The sequence below is a fragment of the Manacus vitellinus genome, unplaced genomic scaffold, assembly GCF_001715985.3.
Source record: "Manacus vitellinus isolate BGI_N305 unplaced genomic scaffold, ASM171598v3 scaffold_0_pilon, whole genome shotgun sequence".
Lineage (NCBI taxonomy): Eukaryota > Metazoa > Chordata > Aves > Passeriformes > Pipridae > Manacus > Manacus vitellinus.
The window spans coordinates 2,089,886-2,107,841 of NW_021938789.1; the positions used below are offsets into that span (position 1 = coordinate 2,089,886).

Genomic DNA, 17,956 nt, shown 5'->3' on the forward strand with positions numbered 1-17,956 from the left:
CACCAGAGGCGGCAGTGGTGGTCACCACCCGGGTCCCCCTGGCTCTGTCGCGGGTCCGCGTGGAGTCGATCCGCAGTCCCGCCGCCGTCCCGTCCCCTCATGCCCCATCCTCGTTGCCATTGTATCAGTGTCGGCCGGCATTAGCCCCAGCGCTAATAATAGCTGCGAGCCGCACAATGCGCCGGGGAAAGTGTTAATAATCCCCCGCGGGGGTCTGCGGGTGAGCCGGGGCTGGGGGACAAGCGCTGAGCCCCGGGACTCTGCACCAGACAGGAGCCGGCAGAGGACCTTTCCTGGCACTTCGTGGGCAGACAGAGTTCCGGGGAAAGTTTTCCCATACACAGGGTTTGGTTTTTGGAGGTTTTTTTCTTTTATATCCCTACTTTCATGTGCAAGACTCAAGTGCAAGCAATTCCCTCCCAGCAAAATACTTCAGCGGCTTGCTTGGAGACTGTAGGACCTGAACCAACCGGTGATTTCATTTTTGTTTAATTTTTTTTTTTTAACTTCTCTCTGTAGATTCCCCCAGGCAAGCGTTTTGTTTCTAGCCAGTAGCAGGATCTGTGTGAGATGAGCCGAGATGTGCCTTGGGAGGTGGGGGTATCACAGCTAAAAGTGAAGAGGAAAAACCAGTTGCAGTGGGAAGATTAGGGAGTTCTGAGTGTGCCCTGACAACTAGCATGTGCAAGTGAAGATAAATCCTCCATGAGCCTGTCTTTAATTAAAAGAATGATTGGAATTAGGCATAGTACCATCTCTCCTGATCTGTATCATGAGTATCTGTACGAATAAAGCATTTTTGAGGAGGGAGAAAAGAAAAACACCAGATTTTAATCTTCCTTTGGTAGCCGATATGTCTGCCTTTTGAAAGGACATTATTCTCCCTGTCTTGGAGTACCCAGGCTTGTTGACAGTAAACAACTGTCACTTGGCAGTTTATGAAAGAAGAATGTTTAAGAAAACATGTCCAGTTTAAATAGTTATGTTAATAAGCTGGGGATTCATGCAGAAGTGAGGGGGTCTGGTAAATGGAGGTACATAAATTAGAACCACAGAATCATGGCTTGGGCTGGAAGGGACCTTAAAGATCACCTAGTTCCAACCTAGGAAGAGATGAGCTGAGTGCAGTTGGGGGGAAAAAAAATTAAAAATGCTTTAACTTTTTACAGCCGGTGTGTTATGCATGATTTCACAGCTTTCTGCGAAAGCATTAGTTTTTTTTTTCCAAAGAAAATTCAGAAAGCCTCTTTCTTCCAGCATGTGGTGGGTTGGGCCCTGAGAGGCCCCTGAGTGGGACAAGCCACAGGGCTGGGAACCCAGTGCTCCCACTGACTGGCTGGAATGCTGCTCCGTGCTCCACAGGCAGCACTTAGACCTTGCAGCCACCCTGCCGTGTCCTTAGCCTTTGCCTCGCAGGGGTGATCGCAAGAGGAGACAGCAAGAAGACTCTGTCTCCTGATTTGTGAATTGATTAATTACAGAAAGGAGGGGGGGGGGTGCAAAACAAGTAAGAAGCAGCAGATGGTGTCCTCTCTGCATCCCTGCCCAAAGTTGCTACAAATCCATCACCCACCTTCCTTTGAGTTACGTTCACCACACTGGTGGATGTAGTGAGTGATGAGCGAGCGCAAAGCATTTGTTCTATCTCAGCCCAAAGCCATCAGTGTCAAAACATAATGAGTGAGAGCCCTGCGTCAGGCACTTGAAATCTGTAATTAAGCATAAAAAATACATTTCAGGCTTTCCGGGCTCCTGGTTCCCTCGGCTTGGGAAGAAGGGTGTAAGTGGCTACTCGGGGTTGTGGCATTAGCCTTGAAGATACTGGGTAAAACCACCCTTCTGCATCCCCAGCTGCCATGCTAGCTGGGATACAGTAAAAATGCTGTAAATACTGTGGAGTTTTAAGTACATGCAGAGTAGACAATGTGTTACAGATACTTTATTTCAGATTTGGGTATCAGAGTTGGGGCATCTTGGCAGCGGCACCATCTCTTGCCCTTGTTCCAGATAGAGCAGAGAGCTGCAGGAGCAAATGGGAACCCTCAGAGTATTGACTAAAGCGTCACACTCAATTTTCTTTTGCTCAGTGGTTCAATTAGTATTGCCATTATTTGAACTAGGAGGCAAAGGAAACACAAACATGAAGCCTCCTACCACAGAAATGCTCTGTGATCTGCCCATTTAAAAAGGAAAATAATGCCTGGAAAGTGTTATTGAGATGTACTGGGCCTTCAACTTGTGAATTTTCAGTGAAGGAATGAGATTTCTGCCTCCTTTTTATGTGTAGGCATGCTGGCATCTTGGGATTTGAGAACACCGTGGGTTTCTCCATCGTGGAAGTCTTTGTGAATGGATGGGAAGCACAGAGGTGGCAGAGGGGAGCAGCGGGGGTTCTCCTTTGCCCTATCTCCCTCAGTGCAGGGGGCAAAAAGGGGCACGTTTGTATCCACCACTCTCAGTAGTGGGTCACTGCCTGAGAAACTGGACTGCCCTGCCCACCTGACCCTGGATCTGGTGACCCCTCACAGTGCAAATCCTGCCTGTAAGGAACCATCAGAATGCTCTGAACAAGGTCATCTTGTGGGTGGAATGTGTTAGTTCTGGCAAAAAAAGGCCCTGAAACCTTCTCAGATGCTTTCAAAATACATGTAAATGTTTGAAGTAGAGGTTTTTTCCCCCTCTGCCCCCTCCTCCCAGAGCATAGCAAATAAAACACAGACAAGCAGCGCAGTCTTTGCAGGAATAACTTCACCCAGTGCTTGAGCCTGGCTGTTTTAGGGATGAGAAGGAGCAGTTGGAGAAGCAACATGTGGTGTCTCAGGGCAGGCAGGAAGAAGAGATGACCCTGAATTAGCCACCCACCCTTGGAAAGGGAGTGGAGGGGCCAGAATACTGTGGGCAGCTCTTGCTCAATTTATGGGTTATATATCAAGGGAGGCTATCCAACTTTGTCTTCACTAGTGGTACTAGTGGTTCATCCCACCCAAGGGAGCATGGCAGGAGCTTAGCTTTGGTTCCCACCTTTAAGACAAATCCAGTCCTTTGGTGGCTGCTGGGCTCAGTTTCTATAATCTGTATTTTCCATTTGCCAGAGAGAAGACGCTGTTTACTTCCTCTCTTGGCTTGCCTGCTGCAGCAGCCATCCTTTCTGTCACAACTGCATCATCTCACCTGGTCACTTAGATTCGTGGAGAGAAGGAGATTTTAGAAATGTTTCTGGTGGGGAAAGGAAGGGAAAAGCTGGGAAAATCAGACTTTGGAGGATGGGGGAGGTATCCCTAAGTGAAGTGGAAGGTCTCTGGTTCATGCAGGTAGGGCCAGCCTTGTCTTTTTGCAGGATGCTGGAAATGGCCCACTGCTGAGGGTCTGCATTTCCTTACAGCAGCATTGAAATACCTTTGCATAGAGGTGTCTAACCTGCTTCTGGCATTACTGGATCCTAGCCTAGTGCAGTTTGTAGAAGATGATTATTCGGGGGCATTAAAACTGCTTGAAGGCAGTGGGAACTGAGACACGCATGACTTCCTTGAACTCTCTCTTAATTTGTAACGTGGAGTCCAAACCCTGGTGTAATAGATACGGTTGCAGGAGACCATTAAAAGGTCCGTTCTGGTGAACCTGATGCCCTTCTGTTGCTGCTGGAAATGATAAAGCTCTGCATTCGGGTTGGATGGTATGCGATGCTCTGTGTGTATGCGCGTATGCATGGAAGCCGGTAAGTCCTGCTAATTTAGGGATTGTTTTCCAAGTCTGTTTTCTATAACTCTGTAGACTTAATACAAATAAAGAACTGACTAAGTTTCCTGTGAGAAGCGCAGAACAAACGCTAAGGGTGGGATTTGAATGCAGAAAGGTGAAAACACAAATGTATACACAAACAGCAAGTCAAACAAGCTGAAAAAATATTGTAAGGTTGATTTAACAGAGCAGTGAACTCAAAGCTGTCTAATCCCTTTAGCAGCCTTCTTTAAAGAGGAGAAATAAAAGAATTTTTTACGTTACTTTTTTTTTTTGCCATCTCTCTCGACTCTTTCTAATAATGCTGAAGGATAAGACTTGAGTTTAGCACAAGGACAAAGTGTTGCAGCTCTAGTTAGATGTATTTTATAAGTAACAAAATTGTTTGTCATTCAAAACTTCAGATTAAAGTGGATCAGACTTCCCGAAAGGAGATTACTGTTAAAATTTCTTCAGCTTGGGTACCTGGCACCTAAATCTCGCTTGAGACTCTGAAATAACAAGCTTGGTTTTAAAAGATGCTGAGCCAGGTCAGGCTCTGCATTTAAATTGCTTAAGCACTCTCAAAATCTGGCTATTCATTTTGATGCCTAGATATGGATTTCTGGCCTTAATCATCGACCTTTGCATTTCAAATGTTTGACCTTTATTTTCTTTTACTAAGTATGCAGACTGAGTGGCCCCCAAATTATTATTATTTTTCCCTTTTACACAGCTGAAAACGGCCAGCAGAGAAGACTTGAAAGTTCTGCATCTTGTTACTGAGAAATAGGGATCTTTGAAAAATAGCATTTTATGTAACTCATGGGAAACTTGCAAAAAGGGGAATATTTACTTATTTTCATTCACATGAACATGATCCATCATATATCTAAACTCCACAATCAGTTGGGAAAAAAACCACCCAAACTACCCTAAACCTTTGCCCTCTCTTAATCCATGTACAAGAGGAGGTGTTTTTTTTTTTAAATGTGCTCCCCCCCCAACCCTAACCCTAAACCCCCCTCCCCCTGAAATAAAGGCAATTGATAGGCTCATAAACAAATACCAAACATTAAGTCCTAATCTCCATATAGGGGAGCCTGACCCTTTTTATGGAGAGAGAGGGTAGAGGGAGGAAACGGGGCCAGGAGTTTGAGGTTTAATGCTTATTAAAGTTTTAGTGGGTGGGAAAATGCAATCAATAAATTTTGTTTAATGCTTCGAAACTGGTGTTAGTTTTCACTAGCTACACTGGAGAGTAGTTTTCATTTTGAAACTAGGACACTCGTAGTTGGAATGACAATTAATGTGGAGTGAATATGGTCCCAGTTGGAAGGCGATTTTTTGAATAGCATGAAAACTCCCCCCACCTCCCCGCCTTGGCTCCGGAGTGGGGTAGCTTCCGTTTTTAATTAGCAAACCAGGCAAAATTTAGCTCATTGTGTCTTTCTGCTCCTTTGGCCCACTGGATAGCTTGGATTTCTCCATCTTGCTGTCTTGAGGCTGTTCTTTTTATTTTTTTTCTTCAGTTTTGGTGCGGGAAGCAAGGGGGGGGGCCTTCAGGATACTTAGGATTAAAGTCATTGTTTGGGGGTATTTGCAGCCAGCTGCCTGCATTAAATGAAGATTAGAGGAGTGCACATTAAAAGTGCAAGGGAAATGCAGAGGACCTGGGATTTGGGAGCTGCATAGCTGTGAACCGAAGGGGAAAGGTTGGGGCTTTATGGCAAATTTTTTCTGGTGCCATGTGATCTTAAAGCCCACTTCAGAAAAGCATCACAAGTACCAGAGAAGCATCACAAGTAGCTGCCAGGGCAAAGCTAGCCTGGGAAATGTAAAGGAAACAGGAGCATTTGCATCCCTTAAAAAGTTACTCTGAGGTAAACCTAAACTTCTGGGCCTGGTGAACTTATGTATTGCTTAAAAATTCATCTGCAAGAGCACTTAAGAGGTGGGGAAGGTTTGATAGAATTCACTAAATAGCTGAAAGCCCACTCTGGAGGTCAAAACTCCAATAATTAATTTTTGAAGGATTTTTAGGAAGCAAATGAGACAGTAGAGGAAGATCCCAGGAAAAATAACTTAAAAGAATTATTCAGCAAAGTGTGTTTATTCTTTTAAGTACTTACAAGAAGGTTTAAAAGTATTTTCAAAGATAAAGTGGCTTTCCTTTCCTTATACTTTGTTGAGCACTCATTTTTGTAAGCTGCCATCCTTGTTGCAAACTTTGCTAAGTGCTTGGTGCACTTCATCTACAAAACCCCTCCAGGTAACCTGGTCCAGTGAAGCAGGAGGGATGGTGTGGTGCATTAATGCTGAAGATCTCAGGGCCTCCACAGTTTAGTAAGACCAAGTTCTGCTCTGATGGAGTCTGGGGACAAGCTTTGCCCAGTCCATTGGGATGCTGGGAAACCTCATTCTGTGCCTCAGTTTCCACAGCTGCCGCCACTGGCTTTGAAAGGGCTCGTGGTAGTTGCTTTCTTGCTGCAAAGCTGAGGTTTTTTTGGACTTCCTCAGGCATGTGGAGCAGGAATGTAAAACATCAGCCGTTTTGTGGTGGGATCTGTCTGTCAACATCAAACCGGGATGCCCCTGCTGTGCTGTGCAAAAGCTGAGGCCAAGTTGGCCACTGTTCTTCAGAAGCAACAAAAGGAAGACACCAAAAGGATGACAGCACAGTCTCTTGTGCTCCACCAAGGATCAGCCCCAGCGGGTGTCCCGTCACTCTGCCTTGAGCAGGGAGCGGTCTGGGTTGACCACGTTTGGCCACCGTGGTTGGGTGAGGTGGGCTGTGTGATATGCAGGCAAATAGCTGCAAGGATGTGCTCACCTGTGCCAGGCTGGGACTGATGTCATCCCCACCGTGAGCGTGGGCCGCTGAGAACTGACACAGCTCGTTGCTGCCCTCCTTGAGGAAAGCACAAAGACTTCCGGCACCTGGGAGAGCAGGGCATGCAATGGGCATCCCTGAGCAGGAGCTCTCATAGCCTGGGGACCTCAGCATCCCCATGCTGCCTGCTGTCTGCTGTCTGCTGCTCCCTGTCTTTAGGGACCACTGATGAAGTGGAGGACATTTCACGTCAGTTCTTTTGTTTCTGTTAAAAAAATTATGTGCAGAACTCTGAGCTAGCTAGATACGAATGAGTGGTGGTTGCTTCCCTGTTTTATGTTTTGAGTTGGGAACCAAGGAAAGTGAGTGTACAGTCTGGCCAGATTTTAAGGAAAATTCCCCGTCACTGTCTGTTCCTTTAAGGCAGCAAAGCCCCGGCTGAAGGCTGTCCTTGGGACCATCTCTGGGCTCTCAGCAGCAACCAAAGTTTTTTGCCTCTTGAGAGGGTTTACATTCTTGTTTTTTTAGGTGTAGCCAGGAGACCTCTTTGATTTGTTCTCTGGCGGGTTTTTTTGTCCTGCTCAGGACTTTCTAAGTGTCAGAGAGAAATCCCTCTGGCCAAAGTGTTTTTGTAACTGTTTTAGCTTTGTGACGATTTATTTCTTCTAACTCTCAGCATCTGAATTGGGTGATCTGAGAAAACAGTCCATTAAAAGGAGGATACTGTAGAGTCCTGATGAATCCTGTTTTCTACTTGGCCGATGGAACAGAAAGCTAATTGCCAGTAGTAAATCCATTCAAAGAAGGGCTGGAGGGAGAGAGAAAAGCTAATATTCCTCCTTGAATGCCATTTAATCTCTGAAACCTTTCATGCAGATGTAAATTAGGATTTGCACAACAGAGTCAACAGTTGCTCTGTAGATAAGGCAGATTTGCAACATCTGCTTTTTCCATTCTGGAAGCTCTTCCAAAGTCTCTGTCAGGGATAGCCAAGCTAAACACTAGAGATTTTTTTTTATTCCTTTCCATAATCTCTTGTTTATAAAGAAAGCTGCATATGACAGAACTAAACCTGGTTATTGTTCTGCTAATTCTCTAGGAAAAAGGTTTGCTTTTCTCCTAAAACAGATTTAAGAAAACCCCCACAGGGTTGTAATACAGAGCAGCACACTTACTTGTTAATATCTGTGGAAGAAATGCTGTCCAGTAACAACTGCGTAGGCCACTGCAGTGGTAATACAGTATAGACAGTCTACTTTGCATTGTTATTATTAGGAAAGCTGTTATAAGCTCTTCTAGGAGAACTGCCTCCCTCTAAGCAATTACGTGCAATAGGTGAGAGATAAAATAGCACCTTTGAGTGACCTGGTCTAGTGGAAGGTGTCCCTGCCCATAACGGGAGGGTTGGAACTATATGATCTTTAGAGGTCCCTTCCAACCCAAATCATTCCGTGGTTCTATGGTTCTGTGAAATAATGGAGGCAAACCCTTTTTCAGATGTGATTTCCTAAAGACACATTTTTCTGTCAGTTTAGGCTTTTACAGATACAGCCAGATGTTTTATTTTTGCAGTATTTTATTTCTGGGTGTGAACCCCACTGAGCAGGGGAGATAACCCAGCAGAACACCAGTTTGGGAGATGATACTGCTTCAGCAAAGCATCCTGTGCTGCTGTGATTGCCAGAACCGCCCTTCCCAGAACAGCTGCAGCCTGACACTGGGAAGTCTGCTGTGAGAGGGGTCTTCACCTCAGAAGGGGAGAAAAGGGGGAAAAGAGAGAAGACAGGATGTATATTTTATAAAATACTTAAAATTTTATATACAAAATATAATTTAAAACATATAATATACACAACATATATAGTATTATGTATGTATTTTATGTATTATATTTTTCTGTGAGGTGCCCTTTGGGATGGCAGAGCCATAGCCAGGCAGGGATGCTCCACCACTGGCACCATCACGGTTGTTGCAGGAAGGAGGGGAGGCTGTACCTTGCATAAAGTGCTGCCAAAAGTACACATATAAAAAGTACCCTGTCAGCTCCCTGTAGTGCAGTGAGGGTATGCAGCGACTTCAGGTGAGCTCTCTTGTCTTCGAGGCCGCTCCCTCGATCTTATCTGCCCTGAGAAGGCAGGTCCTTGGGTAAACAGGTGATCCCACGATCTTATCATGCCCACCTCTCCCAGGGGCTGCAGTGGTGCAGGGCCTGGGGCTGGTTTGGTGGTTTTTAATATCCCCCCCCCGGGGCTCATCTGCCTCTCTGGGGAGACAGAGGGAATGGCGTTGTGGCGCAGTTTCCCATTCGTGGCATGGTTCTTGTGGGGAGGTGGCACTGGGGCCACTTGTCGCCCTTCCTGGCTGCTTTTTAAATTTAAACTGGTACTAAATGAACAATGTTTGGCAAGAAAGGTGTTTTATTTCCCTTCTGGAGTTTGCTCTTCCCAATGCAGAAGTCCCGAGGTGAGGTGGGGAAGCAACTCCATCCCAGGAACAGACACACAGGTATTGTGAAAAAAACACTTGAATATTATTCACTGGGTGAATAATTCTGTGGGCCTCAGTTAACACAGGTAGGACACTTACGTAGAATAAACCAGCGCTAAATATGTAGGACACGGTGCTGGTCTGAACCTGGAGATAGTCTACATGTTCTTTGCCATCATGACCGTGTTCATCCCACTGATGCTGGAGATTTCCATACCCCTCCAGCAATTATTCACCAGCTCAGTGGCTGAATTCCCATGATCCCCCTGGGAACGGGGTAACAAGCTCAACAGGAGAATGCTCTGGCATGGCTGTTGCTCTGTGATCCTATAATGTATCCTGTCACGGTGGATTTGGTGCAATAAAATACATAGAACAAGAAACGTTTTCAAATTAACCTGAAGAGAGAAATGCGTGGAGCACTGCTGTCTCTCTGCTTGTTAACATGCCAAATACAGCTTGTCCAGCTTGAAAAGGGAAAAATATGATCCGCTTAGAAATGAGCCTTAGTCCATTCCAGCACCGGGCTGTGAAGCAATCCTGAAAAGCCTCTCGGGGATTGCCAGGGTTCAGGGTACTGTGAGGAATCTCTTACTGGTGGTACTGAAAGTCATGTGCCTCAAGCCCGCAGTGGAGGGGAGTCCCAGTGGGATTTTAGTTGTGTGATGAATGTTCCACTGCTGCAGGATGAAAGAAAAGGATGATGATGGGGGGATGCATGCACCCCACCAGAGCAGTTCCTTGGGAGGCTCCTGAACACTTTGGTGTTTTGAAAAACAGGATTGCGGGAAGCTGTTGTGGGGGAAAAAACACAGGTGAAGGGAAATAAGTGGATGGAATGTCCTGGAGCCAGGACTCAGCACCCTGTGAGGTGACATTGGACCCCTCACCACACTCACCCTCCCACAGGCACTGTGGGCCTTTGCTGCCCGGGAGCAGTCCCCAGCAGCAGTACTGCAGCAGCAGCTGGAAACAGTCCCTGACACTGAGGAGGGCACCAGCCAGGCCCTAGTTTGGCTTGGAGTTTTTTGGGACCATAAGCAGCCCAGTAATAGCCCACCAGCCTCCACATCCTCGTCTTTTCGTGCCTGAAAAATAAATAACTTGAGAGCTGCATGCGTTAAAACAAAAATAAAACATTTCCAGCCAGGAACAAGTATTGATGTCTAAGAGGAGCAGACAGCTGATGGAAATACTGACACACTTAAGCACTTGGAGCTGCGAACCACACAGAAAGTGAATTATCGCTGGGATGAGCCAAGCAGCTACAGAGATGAAGTATCTTATCCTTATAAGTGAATACATACAAAAACATTTTAGCATTGCTGGGCCAACTGCTCCTCATTGTGGAAGGTGTTTCCTGGCTGGTTCCTGCCTTTTTGCTCTTCTGAACAGCTTAAAAATCGCCTCCTTTTCTGTAGTGTGTTTCCTACTGGCAGCAGTGATGCTGCTGCAAAAGCTGATCTCCATCAGATGCGTTTCTTGGTGATTCTCAACTCATTACTGCCTTGACTAAATGAATAAATGGTCAAATTTTAGTCATATCTTGGAAGCCCACAACCCAGACTGCCACCTTCTCTCAAAGAACCCATTAAAGCTGCAAACATGTTAGTCCCTGCTCTGCTGGCAAGTGGCAGAGTGGGCTCCTGTAACCCCTACATGAGTTAACTCCCTGGTAATTTATACCCTTCCACCTCCATTACCCAGTTTTATTGCTAAGCCTTATGACATCATATGGTCTGGAATATCCCCTGGGTCATTTGGGGCCAACTCTCCTGGCTGTGTCCCCTCCCAATTCCTTGTGGCTGGATACTTGGCTTCAGAGGGGGCAACTTCATGGCTCCTTCATGTCTTGGTGTCTCTTGTTGTAAAGGTGTTGGAAACATGAGGCACTTGCCAGCTGGAAGGCAGGAAGGAGGTGCTGGTCTCAGGCACCCTGTGAGAGATGTGAACTCTGGTTCCCTGCTCTAAACTCCAGCTGTTTTCAGCATGGAAATGAGACTGTCTACCCTTTTGGATTTATCTCTTATTTGAAAGCTATATAAGGAATGACAGTAACATTTTGTTCTTCAAGGTCACAGTTGGGCAAAGTGCTTAAAAGCATTTGAGTGCACATTTAAATACTTTGTGGAGGTCTCCAATTTAGGTCCTGTTTACTTTTTAAGGTATAGACACATAAACTGAAATTTGAAAGACAGTTTAGAGAAGTGAGATTAAGACCATTCTCCTTTTAATTCACCGCTACATATTCCCATATATTATTTCTGGTCAGTAGGAATAAAGTCACAAGAACCAAACTGTGCATCACAATATCTGCTGGACACTAACTGAGACGATTTGAGGGTAGAGATGCCAAAATAAACTTGTCAGAAAGATGAGATGATGCTTCATTCCGCAGAAGAAGCTTAAGAACCCAGTTCCTCTGCTGAGTCTAAAGTGACCTTCCTCTTAACTTCAGCATTCTCTATATACATTTTATAAAAATAGTTTGTTGCTGGAGTTATTTGCTTTTAAATGGCTAAGCAGTACAGTTTGGCTTGTGCTTAGTCTGGGCTTGTTCCTGTTCGGTAGGTTTATAATACAAAAGCCAAAATATACAAGTCTTGATCATTTGGCAAACATCTTTGGTAAAACTGTGTGTTCAGTGTAGAGGGATTGTGCAGCTGTGTGGGGCTTGTTTTCCAGTAGATTAAAGTAGCAAGAGGTTCCATCAGTCAACAAAGTTAGATCAGTACCCAGTCCTGCAAGTATAAAGCTCTACACAGGGCTTTTTAATTTGAAGCCAAAATTTGTAACAGTGAAAAAATCTGTATAGTCTAGAGGAAGGAAGAAAAAAACTTGAACAGTTAAGCCAGAATATTTCTCAACCATATTTTCCCCAAGGATATAGCCAAGTTGGGAAGAGACCATGGGTGAACACTCCATGTTCCAATGAGTGCTGGTCTGATAGGAAGGAGATGCTGGATGAAGCTGAGTTTTCTTTTTTGATTTACTAAAAGCATATGCTTTCAGGGAAAATCTTGTATTAAAAGGAAAAAAACCCCAAAACCAACACTTCAAACCTTTGACTGTATGAATACCTCAAAATTCTGGCCAAACCCTGAAATATTTGAGTTGGAATTGCTGCTGAGGTATCAGAGGAAAGGTTCTTTGTAACCCCAACGAGTGTGGGCTTTGCCTCCTGCGAGACGGTACCTCCCATGAAATACCACATTTTCAGGCTCCCAGAATTCCTTATTTCTACCCTGCAAGGCTATCGACTGAAACATTTTTATATTTTTAATCTTTACATTTACACAAGAATAAAAACGTGCATGACAAGAAAAGCAATACATTTTTTTTCTTATAGCCTGCTCCAACTCTTTCACTTCAAGGCAAAAGAGCAGCTTGAAGCCAGTAATACATCCTCAGGTATTCATAGCTGCTGTAATTGCATTGTTTTCACAGCAGAGTTATAGCCTATGAATATGTCTTTGGCTCTGTACTTTGTTGCACAGAGAGTTACTTTACCAGGGAGCTAGTGCTGGTTTCATTTATTTTACCTATTCTGGCCTGCATCTTCTGTCCAGCCTTCTGCATGTTTTCTTCAACCCACAGACCTTGCCTTTGGGTCACCCAAAGTCAGCTGAGAAATCTGGTTTGTCCCCAGTCCTGTTCCTTGTGTCCTGTCCTTGCTGGGTCTCGTAGGGTTTGTGGATGGATTCACGGGAAGAAACAAATGGAGATCCAGAGAGTGAACTTGTCAACACACACTTATTTCTGCCAGATCACACCCCCCCTCGCAGCCCTGCGTGTTGTGGTGACCCCTGTGCAGAGGTCTGTGCTGTTTGTTGTGATGCACCTGATGGGGTGCCCATGTTTTGGTCACTACAGGGGCAAATCTATCCTTGTGGATCAGGCAGAGACCTGACTGTAGTGTCACAGTTGCCACTTTGACATTGCTACCTGCCCGGGGCAGGCAAGGCTTACCTCTGGCAAGGAGAAGGTCTGGGCCCGTGGAAGCATCAGTAGGGCAAATATAAGATATGTTTGCTTTTAAAATGCTTTTTCTGTCTCTTTGTACTTGCTTTTATTAATTCATTTCCATTTCTTTCTCCCTTTGCAGAATACTTGAGGAGCGAGACCGCCTTTCTGGAAGAGTTGGTGTTTGGAAATGGAGATACCATTGAACTTTCCTGTAACACCCAAGGCTCTTCTGTGTCTGTTTTCTGGTTTAAAGATGGTATTGGGATTTCACCTACCAACAGAACTCATATTGGACAAAAACTGTTGAAGATAATCAATGTGTCATATGATGACTCAGGGCTGTACAGTTGCAAGCCAAGGCATTCCAACGAAGTCCTGGGAAACTTTACAGTCAGAGTTACAGGTATGTGCAGAAATACAGCTGTCTCAGTGATTTTTTAATTTTTTATTCATTTATTTATTTTATTTTTACCCTTTCACGTATTCAGCACAGATGGTGATTTGTGGCGTTTGTCTGTAGGTCTCTACCTCTCTGGTAACTCCTGACAGTGATTAGACTGACAAAACAAACCAATTGAAGAATGCTTGTGTGTCCATACCAAATGTTAAAGCTTGATGTTAATACTGAGAGAGACTTAGAAACGGGGCTAGTCAGATTAAACCCCAAAATCCCCCCTAACACTCAAATAGATGCAATGTGCCCCAACAATATGCCTTTGAAGTCTTTTGTGAGTGAATGAACTGTGGCTCAGGGAGGTTAAATGACATTTTCCAGTTTATGTGACAAATCAGTGGCAGAATTATATGTAAAAACTCAGAGTTCCTGAAAACTGTTTCTCTGTTGTAGCTGATAAAATTCTGCCCTCCGTCTCTGTTATCACAGGTTGCTAGTTGTTTCAGAAGTAGCTTATCTGTAAACTGTGTGTACCTCAAAGTACTTCATCAAAGTTACTTGTTGGGATTCATATATTGCAAACAAGTACTGTGTTAGCAAAGCACATGCTGTCATTTGCTTGGCCACATTTTTTGTCATCAGGACAATAGGGCAAAACAGCTACAAGCTGCCCAAGCTTGCATCACTAAACAGAGAGTGCCAGAAAAATCTGTTGTCTCCAGATAGCTAAGGTCATCTCCATGATTTCAGACTGATGCATTGGTAGATGGATACTCAGCATCTGCAAACTCTGCATCTGCGAGCAGATAGAAAACCTTCTGATGACACAGATTAAACCCTTGAGTTTTTGGAAGAATTAGTCCCTTGTGAATCTAAGGTTTTGAAAACTTTCCTATGCCCTTGTGCTGCTGGAGCTTTTTCAAGCATCCTTGAATAGTAGGTCTTTCCTCCAGAAGTTGAGTTCCCTCAGAAGGTAATGGTCTCTGTCTGAAAACCAAACACAGAGATGTTTGTGATTGTGAATCACATCCACTCCATAAAGAGCTTTCTCGTGCCAGCAATAGGATTTTGTGTAAGTGAATCAAACCATCGTGAGAATAAAAGCTTGTTTCAGCAAGCCTTTACCAACATCTGCTTTTCATTGAATGTTACTGGAGATTGCTGTGAATGCTTCAAGGTCATATCAATTAAATGGTTAAAGAAGTATTTGGCCCTTGAAAAGCTTTCTTTAACTAGGTACGATTATTGGAACTATCCAAGGAACTGCAGGTTGTTAGAAATGTTGCTCTCTCTGTTTTTTTCTAAGTGACATTAAAATGCTTTTGAGTTCAAGGGGCAGCAGGGAGGCAGGAGAGGGCAGCTGGTTACACACTCAAATGAAACAGCTGCCAGCCCCAAAAGTTCGTAAAGTGAGAAATTGTTTTTAATAGTGGAAGGACTGATAATCCTCTGCTTTTAAAAAGTTTAAGCCCCTGTATTTTTCCTCTTCGCTAATAATAGCTAATAACAGCTTAAGAACTAGAGAGTAACCTGAACCTGCTTTCTGACAGCATTATGAGTCTTTGATTCTATTAGCCCACTGTCATTACCACCAAAGTGCTGGTAATGTGGGAGTCTCTGTTTTAGCTGTCAGCAGCACTCGTTTTAAACTTTGAAGCCCTGCTTTCTGTGGCAATAGTGGCGCCTCTCGTATGCTCAGATATTTCTTCATAATTAGTATTGATTGCTCAGCGTGGCACTACAGAGTTGCGATTGTTATCGGAGATCAGTGGTTTGTGTTCCCAGTTCTTAAAGGTAACACTGGCAATTAGCTTAGGTGTCTGGTCAGGTGTTTATGTGGATACCTGATGTTTGGGGCTGGAGTTGTTCTCTATGTTAAAGTGGTTTAAATCTGTACTAACAGACTGGAATTGCTCTAATCTGTTTTCTTAAGTGAGTGAAACTAGGTTAGGTGAGTTTGGAATAGCCAATCTACACGTAAGTTCCATTTTCAGAGATGCTTCCAGATTTCAGGGGCATCCAAGGATTTTCAACACAGAACCATGAGATCTGAGTCTGCAACAGATTGACTGTTCTGCATTGTGCACAGTGAGATGCTTGATGCTGGAAGTAGAGCAAGGAGATGCTGGAGCTGGCATTTCAGGGCTGAGAACCAGGTTGATTAATCTCTTTAAATTTTCTGGTCTCTTTAAAATGCCTCTCTTGACAGACAAGGGCTTGAGTGTTTTGCTAGTTTACAAAAGTAAACGTACTGTCCCCTTAAAACCTGAGCACTTGGAGAGGATCACAAGTAGAGGCTGCATGCCCAAACTGATCTCCAGCCCTGTTGGCAGAAGCTCTATTTCTACAAACATTTCATGCACAGAACAGCCTTTGGATTTAGTGACCAAGCAGCATCCCTGTGATGAGCAAGGACTGCAGGCTGGTACCAGCCAACAGAGCTTTCAAAATACCCAAGGCTAAACATTACAAAACAGGTGACTAAACAAATTAAGCCTCTTTCCATTCATAATTAAGGCCTTTTTGAGAATATAATCTAACAGTTCTTGCTGATGCCAATACTTGACAATTTCTGCAAAAGATTGCTTATGATTTAAGTAAATCATAAACAGTTTATAATTTTTAGTCACCTTTTGAAAAAGGTGATGTTACAGTAACCTGAATAGGACAGTAGCTATGAACATGGGATATTTGGTCTTAAAATTTAAGCTGCACCTCTTATCTTAAACACAAGCAAGGGCAAAGACTTTTCTCAACCTTGTGAAAATGTTTTTGAGTTAGTTTAAAAATTGCTTCTACTCCCTGGTCCTGATGCATTCATTGGAAAGCAGAAGCGAACTTTAATCACATGTTAATATATGGGTAACCAAATCTGAGAGTGCAGAGCTGAGAACGTGCTGGTTTCTCTGTCAGTGCTGGTGGGGATTTGGCTCAGTGTCTGCCTTCGCCAGGACTTGAGTAAACCTGCTGGATCAGCCGAAACACCTAAACATCCACTTCACTTTCAGCAAGCCCCATGGCATTTCCCTAGTTCTGCTGCCAGCAGGACCTCAACTGTGGATTTGCAGTTAAGATACGTGCTTGAAGTCGTCTTTGAGACTCTGCCAAAGAGAAGGTGGAAAGCACAATGCGCCCCTGCAGTCTAAGGCAGGGAGATGGCTCCTGTGTTACTTGATTCTATGGATGGTGAATATAGGTCCTTCCAGATTCTGCAGAGGAAAAGTATTTGTTGTTGCCTTTCCTTCTTTTTTTCCCCCTCCTCTTCCCTCACCTCCCCCCCCTTTTTTTTTTGCCTTTGCATTTTCACCTCCACCGAGCTGGTCGGAGAACAGCAGAAAACTCAAGTGCATCTCAAAATAAAGGATGTTCTGCCTGGCTTGATCTAAAGTACTGCTTTGCATTTCTGGACACGTGTTGAACACTCAGAAAGTTTCCTGTTTTCTAGTGTTTAAGGCCAAGTTCTTTTGCCACTGTCTCAGAATATAAAGGCTGCTGGGTTGATAGCATTTTGCCTTTATTTAAAAGAGAAATTCCTGGAGATTATAGAAAGTCAGTGATGTTAAATCTTCAAGACTGAGTGCAGTACTGAACTGTACTAAATAGTGTAGACTAAATCAAACACTAAGCTGCTATTTGATAATGGGATTTACATTTACAGTAGTCATTTGGTGAAGGGAAGAGGGACTGAAACTTTATTGTGGACAGCTTGGAGAAGGTGAGGTATTAGACCACATTAAAAGAAATAGTTCAGGATGTTTTGGAAAGATACAGATGGAAAATTCCCACCTGTTAACCTGTATTCAGTTACAGCCTCAAGGTGCCTCTGTGGGAGGAATACAACCCAAGGGAACTGGTTCACAGAGTAGCCATCAAAATGTCAATGGAGAAGTTCAAAAGCTTTGGTCTTTCTTAGTGGTTGAACAAGGAGTTAATGAAAGGAGACATGGCAGGGGTATATTGAGTTAAAAGAAAAATGCAGGGAAAGTGAATTAGAAATGCTGACCTGTAGCTCTGAGACATGGCTCAAATAAAAAGTCTTCAGAGCGAATGCTAGAGGGGGAAAAAAAAAAGCAGTCAGACAGCTTGTTCTGCGAAAAGAAACTTTCCATTTTGGAATATCTTTTGTATTTATTAGGAAAAGAGCATTTCACACAGGAAGAAGTATTTGGCATGGGACCCCAGTTTCTGGTTGCAGAGCACTGGCAAACTCATGACACCTCTCTCCCAGTTCAGAAAGCTCCTGGCTAGTTGTCCCTGGCCCAGCAGCATCAGAGGGATAGGCTGGTGGAGCTGCAGGGAAGGGTGACCCATCGGTTGATTGTCCTCCCTTGCTGGAACCCACCATGACACCAACAGCCTCATCCAGCATGATGTCCCCACATACCATCCTCTTTCTGCTTCACTTCTTTTTCTGTGTTCTCCCAGATTCTCCTTCGTCGGGTGATGATGAAGATGACGACGATGAGTCAGAAGATACAGGTAATTTGTTTTTCTGGGGTACAGAGGCCTTTTCTTTCAAGGGGATGTGGCTCCCAAGTGGTGCAGCTCATCTGGATGTT

The 17,956-nt window shown here is 44.2% G+C and overlaps 1 protein-coding gene across 1 annotated transcript in view; it reads left to right on the forward strand.

Annotated features, from left to right (window-relative positions):
• Nucleotides 1-3,705: 3,705 nt before the first annotated feature.
• The window catches only part of FGFR3 (fibroblast growth factor receptor 3), a gene marked incomplete at its 3' end in the record, with an annotated part of 41,095 nt that continues 26,844 nt past the window's right edge, over nt 3,706-17,956 (forward strand). The window contains exons 1-3 of the mRNA XM_029961601.1: nt 3,706-3,715; nt 13,143-13,406; nt 17,823-17,876. Of these exons, the coding sequence (XP_029817461.1) occupies nt 3,706-3,715; nt 13,143-13,406; nt 17,823-17,876 (328 nt within the window). The remainder of the gene's footprint in view (nt 3,716-13,142; nt 13,407-17,822; nt 17,877-17,956) is intronic.